This window comes from Dendropsophus ebraccatus, chromosome 4, assembly GCF_027789765.1.
Source record: "Dendropsophus ebraccatus isolate aDenEbr1 chromosome 4, aDenEbr1.pat, whole genome shotgun sequence".
Taxonomy (NCBI): Eukaryota; Metazoa; Chordata; class Amphibia; order Anura; family Hylidae; genus Dendropsophus; species Dendropsophus ebraccatus.
The window spans coordinates 9,700,427-9,714,830 of NC_091457.1; the positions used below are offsets into that span (position 1 = coordinate 9,700,427).

Genomic DNA, 14,404 nt, shown 5'->3' on the forward strand with positions numbered 1-14,404 from the left:
ACTGTGTCAGACTGGAGACTGGAGTGATCGCCCAGGCAGCTCCCCCCCCCCCCCCACACACACACCTCCCCGTGAAGGATCATCCCACTGGGGGCCTTCCGGTGCTTATCGGTCTGATCAGTTTTTTAATCAAGAATCCCCTGATAACTACTACTCCCCCACCACCCCCCTTACAAGAACTTCCTCCTGGTTCTCGGATTTCTCTAATGTGAAAGGGAAAGTAAAGAACAAATGGGACTATGCTGGAACATGGTGTGTATATAGCTGGACATATGCTGGGGAGAAGCTTGGACAGGATGGCGGACATCCAGATTACAGAGCGGAGCCTCCTCCTGATGATGGGGGTTATACTCCTCATCCTCCTCCATCCAACAGCCGGTAAGTCATGTAATAAGAGACATTTATGTATATAGGAGACCATGCATAGTATCAGGCTAGGGAGTGTCCTTGTAGGAGCAGATACTGTACATTCTGTATGTGTAAATTCATTCCCTGAGGGGTGCAGTTTCCATAATGGGGTCACTTGTGGGGGGTTACAATGTTTTGGCAGCACGAGGGCTCTGCGAACCCCACATGGCCTTCGTCCTTCATTCTGGCCAAATCCAGCTTCCAAAATCCAAATTGCGCTCCTTCCCTTTGGCGGCTTTCCGTGCGCCGGCTTTGCACTTTGTGTCCACATGTGGGGTACTCCTGTAATCGGGGAAATTGCTCTGCATGATTAGTCATTTATTTTTGCTTTTAACCCCTTGTGAACATGAAAAATTCAAAGTTACGCCAACGTTTTAGTGTCAAAAATTTAATTTTTCATTTTCACGGCACATTGTCCCACATTTGTGCCCGTCACCAGTGGGGTCCATATGCTCATTACACCCCTTGTTACATTCCCTGAGGGGTGTCGTTTCCATAATGGGGTCACTTGTGGGGGGTTTCCACTGTTTTGGCAACACAGGGGCTCTGTAAACCAGACATGGCCTTCGTCCTCCATTCTGGTCAAATCCAGCTCCCAAAAGCCAAATGGTGCTCCTTCCTTTTTGAGGCCTGTCCTGCGCCCGCATGATACATTATGTCCCCATGTGGGGTATTTTTGTACTCGAGGGAAATTTCTCTACAAGTTTTTTCCTTTTAACCCCTTGTCAACCTGAAAAATTTAAGACTAGACCAAGTTTTAGAGTAAAAAAAATTTAATTTTTCAATCTCACGGCACATTGTGTCTGTCACCAGTGGGGTCCATGTGCTCACTATACCCCTTGTTACATTCCATAAGGGGTGTAGTTTCCTAAATGGTGTCCCTTTAGGGGTGTTTGTTAGGTTTTGGCACCCCTGAGCCTCTGCCAACCAGAAGTGGTACTTTGAAAATTGGCCAATTGTAAGGAGGCTTCAAAATTCACTAGGCGCTCCTTTGTAATCCTTTGTGGTTGCGTCAAATAGCGCAATATGGCCACATATGGGGTATTTCTATAAACTGCAGATATGGGGCAATACAAATTGTGGTGCATTTCTCTGGAAATAGGTTTTCTATTATGTGAGATATTGGATCACAATATAATTTCTGCAAAGAAAATTGAAATTTTCAATTTTCTTACTCTCTTAGCTTTTATTTCTGTGACTCCCCAAAAGGGTTAAAAAAAAACTTTCTGGAAATGATTTTGCAGAGTTTGGGGGGGGGGTGCAGTTTCTGAAATGGGGTGCTTTGTGGGGCTTCAAAATATACAGTCCCCTCAAATCCACTTCAAATGTGAACTGGTCCCTAGCAAAATCTGATTTTGAAATTCTTGAGAAAATTTGAAAAAATGCTGCTAAACTTTGAAGCTTTCTATTGTCTTAAAAATTTTAATGAAAGTTTAATAAATGCCGCCAACATAAAGTAGACATGTTGCTAATGCTATTTAATATCTAATTTATGTGGCATAACCATTTTCTTTGCAAGCTGAAAATTTCAAAGTTAGAAAAATGCAATTTATCTCTATTTTTCATGTTATTTTGGGGTTTTTCATAAAGATAGGCTACAAGTATCGACTCAAATTTACCAAAAATATAAAGTATAACACGTCACGAGAAAACATTCTCAGAATCAGCCGGATAGGTAAAAGCATCCCGAAATTTCCATATTCCTGAAATTTGGTCCGGTCCTTAAGGCCATTTTGGGCTCCGTCCTTAAGAGGTTAAAGTAAAAAAAATAAGAAAAAAGTTTTTTTCATCATTAAAAAAATCCCCTCCCCTTATAAAAGTCTGAATCACCCCCCTTTTCCTATTTTATAAATAAAAATAAATAAATAAATAAACAAACATACATATTTGCTCAGTTGCTTTGAAGTGAATAGACATGAATTGCAGGACCACACACAGCCTGAGGATAGGGGTGGCACTGTGCAAGAAAGTAACTTTGCTTTATCTAGTCCTGAATAATCCCTTTAAAGTCAGTGTCTCACTCCAAAGTTTCTTTCAAAAAATCCCAGTGGAAAAAAAAGGCCACTACTATTCTAGAAGTCATTATAACGCTCTCCTTAAGAAGAAACTTAAAGGGGTATTCCATTAATTTTTTTCCCTTTACTAAATGTCTGTCACTACTTATCAGCTGCTGTATGTCCTGCAGGAAGTGGTGTATTCTCTCCAGTCTGACACAGTGCTCTCTGCTGCCACCTCTGTCCATGTCAGGAACTGTCCAGAGCAGCAGCAAATCCCTATCTTCTTCTCCTGTCCTATCATCTCTTTCTTTACTTCTTCTTTATGCACTCTTCACCCACTCCCAGCACACTTTACAGGGAGCTGTAGTTAGGAAATCACGTGGGTAGAGGAAGTGTGAGTCAGTCTTAGTCAATTTCCTGAATGGTGAGGAAGAAAGACAAGACGCACCGTAGAGTTTCTCTTCAAGTGACTCTGCACAACACTATGCAGTGTTAACCCCTTACAGGAGAGGACATGTCAGAGATCATCTCAACCCACGCCGTGGACTAGGAGAGTCACAGTGCAGGACAGTATCCACACAAAAGCCAAAGAAGCTAGGAACTGATCCAGATAGAGCAAAGTTGCTAGAAGCCTAGGAACTCTATCTCGCAGCGTGGTTGTCAGCAGGAAACCCTCTCATCCTGCTCATCCCAGGTAACAAGGTCTGGGGCTTGTGTCACCCACTAGGACGGGTCCCCCGACACTGGTAGGGCAACAGGTGGTTCATTTCGACAATAGTCGATGCACGGGCACAAATATTATCTCACAAGTCTTCTTCTATTTCTACCTCATCCTCCAACATCCCGGCAGATCACAGTACTACTTGGGTTGGGACTCTCACGACTTCCTCCGCTCTGCTACTCTGATTCCTTGTGTCTCAACACGCAACTCACTCAGCACAACTATACCACTCGCTATACTCCTATCACAGATCTGGATCCTGAACCATTAAGTGTGTTATCAAGTATAAAGTATTCTGTCAAGAGAAAGCTGTATATTATGCTACACACAAGAACCCTCAGAGTAAACAAGATTTTATTTATGGTAAAGAGACTCTGTGATTCTTCATCCCGCACCAACATAGTGTACACACACTCTTTGGGACATTTCCCCTTTCTGTGGGTGGTAAGATCAAGTGTAGTGTCTGTTCTTATCGGTTTAATATCTGATACGTTCCCTTTCTGGGGACCATATATTAAATGGATTTTTAGAACAGGGAGATGTAAAAAAGAGCTTGCTGTGTCCTCTGCAGGCAGTGACCTGGTATTGCAGTGCTTCCAGGTTCAGTGCACACAAAAAAAAAAAGAATCGATAGAGCTGCGTCACAGAGGGGAGGGAGGACCACCCCACTGGGGGCTTCCGCTGCTTCATGCTCGGCTGGTTTACCTAGTGGTACATTTGTTTAAAAAAAATACACGCAGTTTGACCATGACTTGTTTTTTGATGCGGTAGTTATCTACAGGTGATATAGGTTTATAGTCTATAAAATCTACACAGGCATTTACCATATCAAGGTGAGTATCGGTCTTAAAAGTTCCAAGAACTTCCTCTTGTTTCTCAGATATGTGAAAGTGAAAGTAAAGAACAGAACTGTGCTGGAACATGGCGTGTATATAGCTGTATACATGCTGAGGAGAAGCTTGGAAAGGATGGCGTACACCGAGATTACAGAGCGGAGCCTCCTCCTGATGATGGGGGTTATACTCCTCATCCTCCTCCATCCAGCAGCCGGTAAGTCATGTAATAGGAGACATTTATATGTATGGGCGACCATAGTATCTGGCAAGGCAGTGTCTCTGTAGGAGCAGATACTGTACATTCTGTATGTGTAAATGGTGGGGTGAGGCTGTGTTCACACCTAGCAGTAATGTACCGCACGCAATCACTGTTGCAATATAACACAATATTGTGGTTATTGCCTTGCCTGTTTACACTTTCTTTTAGCGTGTTTTGCGGTACACCTGCGGCCGTGAACTGCCGATCAGTGTTATTATCAGAAACTTTGTGACCTTTAACCCCTGTGAAACAATCTCCTCTATTTATAGATTATCGGGGCAGAACACACACAGTTATATATAGCCCCCCTATGTGCTGCCCCCAGTTATATATAGCCCCCCTATGTGCTCCTCCAGTTATATATAGCCCCCCTATGTGCTGCCCCCAGTTATATATAGACCCCTATGTGCTCCCCCAGTTATATATAGACCCCTATGTGCTGCCCCCAGTTATATATAGACCTCTGTGTGCTGCCCCCAGCTATATATATAGACCCCTATGTGCTGCCCCCAGTTATATATAGACCTCTGTGTGCTGCCCCCAGTTATATACAGACCCCCTATGTGCTGCCCCCATTTATATATAGACCCCCTATGTGCTGCCCCCAGTTATATATAGACCCCCTATGTGCTGCCCCCAGTTATATATAGCCCCCCTATGTGCTGCCCCCAGTTATATATAGACCCCTGTGTGCTGCCCCCAGTTATATATAGACCCCCTATGTGCTGCCCCCAGTTATATATAGACCTCTGTGTGCTGCCCCCAGTTATATTTAGACCCCTATGTGCTGCCCCCAGTTATATATAGACCCCTATGTGCTGCCCCCAGTTATATATAGACCCCTATGTGCTGCCCCCAGTTATATATAGACCCCTATGTGCTGCCCCCAGTTATATATAGACCTCTGTGTGCTGCCCCCAGCTATATATATAGACCCCTATGTGCTGCCCCCAGTTATATATAGACCCCTATGTGCTGCCCCCAGTTATATATAGACCTCTGTGTGCTGCCCCCAGTTATATATAGACCCCTATGTGCTGCCCCCAGTTATATATAGACCTCTGTGTGCTGCCCCAGTTATATATAGACCGCCTATGTGCTGCCCCAGTTATATATAGACCCCCTATGTGCTGCCCCCAGTTATATATAGACCGCCTATGTGCTGCCCCAGTTATATATAGACCCCCTATGTGCTGCCCCCAGTTATATATAGACCGCCTATGTGCTGCCCCAGTTATATATAGACCCCCTATGTGCTGCCCCCAGTTATATATAGACCCCTATGTGCTGCCCCAGTTATATATAGACCCCCTATGTGCTGCCCCCAGTTATATATAGACCGCCTATGTGCTGCCCCAGTTATATATAGACCCCCTATGTGCTGCCCCCAGTTATATATAGACCTCTGTGTGCTGCCCCCAGTTATATATAGACCTCTGTGTGCTGCCCCCAGTTATATATAGACCCCCTATGTGCTGAACCAGTTATATATAGACCCCTATGTGCTGCCTCCAGTTATATATAAACCCCTATGTTCTGCCCCCAGTTATATATAGACCCCTATGTGCTGCCCCCAGTTATATATAGCCCCCCTATGTGCTGCCCCCAGTTATATATAGACCCCTATGTGCTGCCCCAGTTATATATAGACCCCTATGTTCTGCCCCCAGTTATATATAGACCCCTATGTGCTGCCCCCAGTTATATATAGCCCCCCTATGTGCTGCCCCCAGTTATATATAGACCCCTATGTGCTGCCTCCAGTTATATATAGACCTCTGTGTGCTGCCCCCAGTTATATATAGACCTCTGTGTGCTGCCCCCAGTTATATATAGACCTCTGTGTGCTGCCCCCAGTTATATATAGACCTCTGTGTGCTGCCCCCATTTATATATAGACCCCCTATGTGCTGCCCCCAGTTATATATAGACCCCCTATGTGCTGCCCCCAGTTATATATAGACCCCTATGTGCTGCCCCCAGTTATATATAGACCCCCTATGTGCTGCCTCCAGTTATATATAGACCTCTGTGTGCTGCCCCCAGTTATATATAGACCCCTATGTGCTGCCCCCAGTTATATTTAGACCTCTGTGTGCTGCCCCCAGTTATATACAGACCCCTATGTGCTGCCCCCAGTTATATATAGACCTCTGTTTGCTGCCCCCAGTTATATATAGACCCCTATGTGCTGCCTCCAGTTATATATAGACCCCTGTGTGCTGCCCCCAGTTATATATAGACCCCTGTGTGCTGCCCCCAGTTATATATAGACCTCTATGTGCTGCCCCCAGTTATATATAGCCCCCCTATGTGCTGCCCCCAGTTATATATAGACCCCTATGTGCTGCCCCCAGTTATATATAGACCCCTATGTGCTGCCCCCAGTTATATATAGACCCCTATGTGCTGCCCCCAGTTATATATAGACCCCTATGTGCTGCCCCCAGTTATATATAGACCCCCTATGTGCTGCCCCCAGTTATATTTAGACCCCTATGTGCTGCCCCCAGTTATATATAGACCTCTGTGTGCTGCCCCCAGTTATATTTAGACCTCTGTGTGCTGCCCCCAGTTATATATAGACCCCTGTGTGCTGCCCCCAGTTATATATAGACCCCCTGTGTGCTGCCCCCAGTTATATATAGACCTCTGTGTGCTGCCCCCAGTTATATATAGACCCCTATGTGCTGCCTCCAGTTATATATAGACCCCCTATGTGCTGCCTCCAGTTATATATAGCCCCCCTATGTGCTGCCCCCAGTTATATATAGACCCCCTATGTGCTGCCCCCAGTTATATATAGACCCCCTATGTGCTGCCCCCAGTTATATATAGACCCCTGTGTGCTGCCCCCAGTTATATATAGACCCCCTGTGTGCTGCCCCCAGTTATATATAGACCTATGTTCTGCCCCCAGTTATATATAGACCCCTATGTGCTGCCCCCAGTTATATATAGCCCCCCTATGTGCTGCCCCCAGTTATATATAGACTCCTATGTGCTGCCCCCAGTTATATATAGCCCCCCTATGTGCTGCCCCCAGTTATATATAGACTCCTATGTGCTGCCCCCAGTTATATATAGACCTCTGTGTGCTGCCCCCAGTTATATATAGACCCCTATGTGCTGCCCCCAGTTATATACAGACCCCATATGTGCTGCCCCCAGTTATATATAGACCCCCTATGTGCTGCCCCCAGTTATATATAGACCCCTATGTGCTGCCCCCAGTTATATATAGCCCCCCTATGTGCTGCCCCCAGTTATATATAGACTCCCTATGTGCTGCCCCCAGTTATATATAGACCCCCTATGTGCTGCCCCAGTTATATATAGACCCCCTGTGCACTCCACCAGTTATATATAGCCCCCCCTATGTGCTGCCCCCAGTTATATATAGACCCCCTATGTGCTGCCCCAAGTTATATATAGACCCCTATGTGCTGAAACAGTTATATATAGACCTCTGTGTGCTGCCCCAGTTATATATAGACCTCTGTGTGCTGAAACAGTTTTATATAGACCCCCGATGTGCTCCCCCGGTTATATGTAGCCCCCCTATGTGCTCCCCCAGTTATATATAGACCCGGTGTGCTGCCCCCAGTTATATATAGACCCCTATGTGCTGCCCCCAGTTATATATAGACCCCTATGTGCTGAGCCACTTATATATAAACCCCCTATGTGCTGCCCCCAGTTATATATAGACCACTATGTGCTGCCCCCAGTTATATATAGACCCCCTATGTGCTGCCCCCAGTTATATATAGACCCCTATGTGCTGCCCCCAGTTATATATAGACCCCTATGTGCTGCCCCCAGTTATATATAGACCCCCTCTGTGCTGCCCCCAGTTATATATAGACTCCCTATGTGCTGAACCAGTTATATATAGACCCCTATGTGCTGCCCCCAGTTATATATAGACCCCCTTTGTGCTGCCCCCGTTATATATAGACTCCTGTGTGCTGCCCCCAGTTATATATAGACCCCCTATGTGCTGCCCCCAGTTATATTTAGACCCCCTATGTGCTGCCCCCAGTTATATATAGACCCCCTATGTGCTGCCCCCAGTTATATATAGACCCCCTGTGCACTCTACCAGTTATATATTGCCCCCCTATGTGCTGCCCCGGTTATATATAGACCCCTATGTACTGCCCCCAGTTATATATAGACCCCTATGTGCTGCCCCCAGTTATATATAGCCCCCTATGTGCTGCCCCCAGTTCTATACAGACCCCCTATGTGCTGCCCCCAGTTATATATAGACCCCCTATGTGCTGCCCCCAGTTATATATAGACCCCCTATGTGGTGCCCCCAGTTATATATAGACCCCTATGTGCTGCCCCCAGTTATATATAGACCCCTATGTACTGCCCCCAGTTATATATAGACCCCTATGTGCTGCCCCCAGTTATATATAGACCCTTATGTGCTGCCCCCAGTTCTATACAGACCCCCTATGTGCTGCCCCTAGTTATATATAGACCCCCTATGTGCTGCCCCAGTTATAAATAGACCACTATGTGCTGCCCCCAGTTATATATAGACCCCTATGTTCTGCCCCCAGTTATATATAGACCCCTATGTGCTGCCCCAGTTATAAATAGACCACTATGTGCTGCCCCCAGTTATTTATAGACCCCTATGTGCTGCCCCCAGTTATATATAGACCCTTATGTGCTGCCCCCAGTTATATATAGACCCCCTATGTGCTGCCCCCAGTTATATATAGACCCCTATGTGCTGCCCCCAGTTATATATAGACCCCCTATGTGGTGCCCCCAGTTATATATAGCCCCCCTATGTGCTGCCCCCAGTTATATATAGACCCCCTATGTGGTGCCCCCAGTTATATATAGACCCCTGTGTGCTGCCCCAGTTATATATAGACCCCTATGTGCTGCCCCCAGTTATATATAGACCCCTATGTGCTGCCCCCAGTTATATATAGACCCCTATGTGCTGCCCCCAGTTATATATAGACCCCTATGTGCTGCCCCCAGTTATATATAGACCCCTGTGTGCTGCCCCCAGTTATATTTAGCCCCCCCTATGTGCTGCCCCCAGTTATATATAGCACCCCTATGTGCTCCCCCCAGTTATCTATAGACCCCTGTGTGCTGCCCCCAGTAGTATATACACTTCTGTGTGCTGCCCCCAGTTATATATAGACCCCTGTGTGCTGCCCCCAGTAGTATATACACTCCTGTGTACTGCCCCCAGTAGTATATAGCCCCCCCTGTGTGCTCACTTACCCTTCCCATATAGCAGTAATCCTCCAAAACAACCAAACCAACTAAAAAAAAAAAAAAAACACTTATACTCAACTGGGGCACCCGTCTTCTCTTCCCCACACTCTTGTGGCCGCTGGCAGCACAACCTGACCCTGCAGAACATTACATAACAGTGCACTCACACACCCCTGAACCTGCAGAACATTACATAACAGTGCACCCACGCACCCCTGACCCTGGCGAACATCACATAACAGTGCACCAACACACCCCTGACCCTGCAGAACATCACATAACAGTGCAACCACACACCCCTGACCCTGCAGAACATCACATAACAGTGCACCCACACACCCCTGACCCTGCAGAACATCACATAACAGTGCACCCACACACCCCTGACCCTGCAAAACATTGCATACAGGGCACCCACACACCCCTGACCCTGCAGAACATCACATAACAGTGCACTCACACACCCCTGACCCTGCAGACCATTGCATAACAGTGCACCCACACACCCCTGACCCTGCAGAAAATCGCATAACAGTGCACCCACACACCCCTGACCCTGCAGAACATCGCATAACAGTGCACCCACACACCCCTGACCCTGCAGAACATCACATAACAGTGCACCCACACACCCCTGACCCTGCAGAACATCGCATACAGTGCACCCACACACCCCTGACCCTGCAGAACATCGCATAACAGTGCACCCACACACCCCTGACCCTGCAGATCATCGCACCCATACACCCCTGACCCTGCAGAACAGTGCCCTCAATGTGGCTTACCTCCTGCTGATCATATTCACTGCACAAAAAGCCCAGGAAACCAGCTGCCTCGTAGAAAGCCTAGCAGAGGAAGATAGCTCCTCCCACACTGGTCACATGGGCATGACGTCATCAAAGGTCCTTTACACCTTCTGGACACGAAGGAGTTGTAAAGGAGCGCTCATAGTTTCAGTGCGGGGCAGGCCAGCGAGGGGGGCAGGATGGATGGGTAAGTAAATTAATTACTTCATCCAGACTGCGCCCCCTGACGTTTGGCACCCTAGGCCATCACCTACCCCTGCCCACTGTTTGTCCGGGCCTTGACTGACATACACAAACACACACACCAGTGTTACAGACACTGCTGACATACACACACATATACACCAGTGTTACAGACACTACTGACATACACACATATACACCAGTGTTACAGACACTACTGACATACACACACAAATACACCAGTGTTACAGACACTACTGACATACACACACATATACACCAGTGTTACAGACATTACTTACATATACACCAGTGTTACAGACACTACTGACATACACACACATATACACCAGTGTTACAGACACTACTGACATACACACATATACACCAGTGTTACAGACACTACTGACATACACACACATATACACCAGTGTTACAGACACTACTGACATACACAAACACACATACCAGTGTTACAGACACTACTGACATACACATACATAACAATGTTACAGACACTACTGACATACACACACACATATACACCAGTGTTACAGACACTACTGACATACACACACATATACACCAGTGTTACAGACACTACTGACATACACAAACACACACACCAGTGTTACAGACACTGCTGACATACACACACATATACACCAGTGTTACAGACACTACTGACATACACAAACACACACACCAGTGTTACAGACACTGCTGACATACACATACATAACAGTGTTACAGACACTACTGACATACACACACACAAATACACCTGTGTTACAGACACTACTGACATACACAAACACACATAACAATGTTACAGACACTACTGACATACACACACATACACCAGTGTTACAGACACTACTGACATATACACACATACAGTATATGGTGGCTGCTCGTGCGGTGTTGCGACAACTGCGACTGGTCACTTGCTAGATGGTGCTGTGTGATGCCATTGCAGTAGTGGTTGGCCAGATGGTAGGTTGTCGTGATGCCAGTGCCGGTTGAGCACAGGTATGGGGGCACACCTGTTTTTAGTTTAGTGAGGCTGGCTATACCCTTTCCTCTGTGGTCGTGACCTGCCGGGATGTGAGGGGGTCCCTTGGGTACTTATCACGGTGATCTGGAGTGGAGTTGTGGCCCACCCAGACTATTGGTACCGCCACCCACAGAAAGGGGAGATGACCCAGGAAAGGTGCAAGATGTGTGCTGAGAGCTTGAGAGGTAGTATAGTCGTACTGGCTTAGTTGTGTGCTGAGAAATAGAGTAAGTTCAGAGAAGTGGAGAGGAGGATGTCACGAGAGTCCCAACCCAAGTAGTAATGTGCTCTGCCGGAACTTTAGAAATAGGTGAAGTAGAATACTTCAGAATAGAGAGAATATTTGTGCCCGTGTTTTGACTTCTGTCTTTGCACCACCTATTGCCCTGCAGTGTTGGGTGACCCGTCCTTCTAGGGTGACACAAGCCCCAGACCTTGTTACCTGAGTTGAGCAGAGTGGTCAGAATCTTCTGGTTACAACTGCGCGGCAAGATAGAGTATGTAGGCTTCTAGCAACTTTGCTCTATCTGGATCAGTTCCTCTTGCTTCAGGATACTGTCCTGCGTGTTAGATTGGGCTGATTTGTTCCCTTTAATTTATTTTGGGGCAAAGGGGAAGTGTATAAGGTTTACGAGGAAATGTGCTCTTCTGTCATTCTGAGGGGTGTCCGGTGTAATCCTCAGAGGTGTAACACTGCAACATGAAGGAGATATGTGATGACAATAGCCCCCCTGCCCGGTCAGGTCACCTTCTTGTTGGTTCCTCTACCGGTATCTGCAGCCACTGGACACCACTCAGTACTGGGAATTCTCCCCCAGCCAATAAACCTGCCTGTTCTCACATATTCTGATGGGACTTTTGTAGAATTGTAGGATGTTACTAAATGATGTGATTCTTGTTTATCCTCCAGGTTTATTAGAGATCGGCAGGGTGGATTCCCCTATAGTGACATTACTGGGTCACAATACCACCCTCCCTTGTCTCTTCTTTGGATATCAGACGCCCTTGGATCTCTCTATGGTTTCTGTACGTTGGACTCTGAGAACATCAGAAGGAGAAGAAGAACGAGTATACTGGTTCCATGGTGGACGTCATATGCAGAGTAGATCTGGGTCACATATACCACAGCATGAACTTGAGAGAGGAGATGGCAGTCTGTATATACCCAGCATACAGCCCAGTGATGAAGGAGAATACACCTGCACTGTGACTGTCACTCCTGAGAAAGAAACAAGTAAAGTCACTATGGAGGTGTCAGGTAAGTCTTGCATTGCTTAACACTTGCCCCAACTGGTACATTTCCTGTCAATTACTATACATATGTTTTTACCCTTACGTCTTTCTCCTGAACATCATCATCAGGGGTAGAGGTATAGACTGCCATGAACCAGGCTAAGTTCTAGCACAATCATTGTTTCTACCGACAGAGACAGAATGCTCACAGTCATTTATTGTACATAAATGGCTTGATGAGATTATTTATTAAAAAATTTTTTAAAAAGTGATGTCTGTTTTTGGTGAAAAAATCTCAAAGTGGGTGTCCAACTTTTTCCACACTTTTCTAAGGAACGTGAATAAACACATTCCACCAAAAAAAAGCTAAATACAACATATAGACAAGAGAAGGAATAAATGCCAAAGAATGTAGAGAAAAAAGGGAGGGAAGAAGCTGGAGGAAAAACAGAGGAGAGAACGAGATAAGAGGTTGGGGGGGAAGGGAAGGAGTCATAGCTCGGCCTAGAACTTATGTATTTCAATGTCTGTTCCTATTTCTATGTCTCTGTTCCTCCTCAGCCGTACCGACCTGTACAGTCAGTGACTCCAGACTAGAGATGCATCGAGACACTGAGAGATCAGTTACATGCTATGTCAGTGGCTTCTATCCAGAAACTGTGAAAATATATTGGATGAAGTACAGTAAAGTTTCCTCCAAAAAAGCTAAACTGGGTAACCAGACCTGCACCAGTATACCAGTACAGAACCATGATGGAACATTTGATGTCAGAAGTGTGATGTCTGTGAGACCTATGAGCAGAGAGGAGGATGGAGAAGTATATTCCTGTGTGATCACCCACAGGTCACTGAGAGACGACGCTCTTACCTGTAATGTTACTATATCAGTGCAGCCTATAGCAGGTATATACATTCTGCAGAGTCAGATCAGATATATACAGATGTTAATTATATATGTATATATATATATATATATATATATATATATATATATATATAGTATATATATTTATATATATATATATATATATATATATATATATATATATAGATAGATATATATATATAGATATAGATATATATTTATATATACTGTATAGCGTCTACCATGTCTTCTCATTTTGTTTTCTATTGGAGCATCACCACTGGTTGCAGTCCAAGCCTAAATTCAAAATGAAGGGGAACCTACCAGGTCATATTACCGCCCTGTAACAAGCTAGCCTTCGCCCGTGGCAGCGCCGCTCTCACCTGACACATGAGCGCAGCTTCTTCTGGACTTTTTTGCATTGTGACCAATGGTTGATGTATATTACTATATGGCTATAGAGGGACATACAACAGATTCACTTATTTATATTCTTTTAGATCGCGATCATAGTATCGGTCAAATCATTGGGATTGTATCCGGGATCCTTCTCCTGCTGCTGTTAGTTTCCATGATCATTATTTATAGAATTTATTTTAAAAGAGGTAAGAGCTGTATATATACAGTATATAGTATATCTGCCGGTATAAGATGGATCTTGCATGCCCATAGCATAGGCATATTACATGCCGCGGAGAGGCCAGAGTACAGTATAGGTCCACCCCGGCATGGGGCCACCATATCATTGGTGGGGGGGTTTACACTGTTTGCAAATGGTAA

General features: G+C 45.6%; 1 protein-coding gene and 1 non-coding gene across 2 annotated transcripts in view; both read left to right on the forward strand.

The window, feature by feature from the left end:
• Positions 1–3,553: 3,553 nt before the first annotated feature.
• On the forward strand, positions 3,554–3,742 carry LOC138790155 (U2 spliceosomal RNA). The gene has a single exon (XR_011362860.1). It is a non-coding gene; the product is annotated as a U2 spliceosomal RNA (small nuclear RNA).
• Positions 3,743–12,226: 8,484 nt separating this feature from the next.
• Positions 12,227–14,404, forward strand: part of LOC138789194 (uncharacterized) — a 29,478-nt gene continuing 27,300 nt past the window's right edge. Inside the window, exons 1-4 of the mRNA XM_069967801.1 lie at positions 12,227–12,296; positions 12,437–12,784; positions 13,321–13,662; positions 14,125–14,229. Coding sequence (XP_069823902.1) covers positions 12,227–12,296; positions 12,437–12,784; positions 13,321–13,662; positions 14,125–14,229 — 865 coding nt within the window. The remainder of the gene's footprint in view (positions 12,297–12,436; positions 12,785–13,320; positions 13,663–14,124; positions 14,230–14,404) is intronic.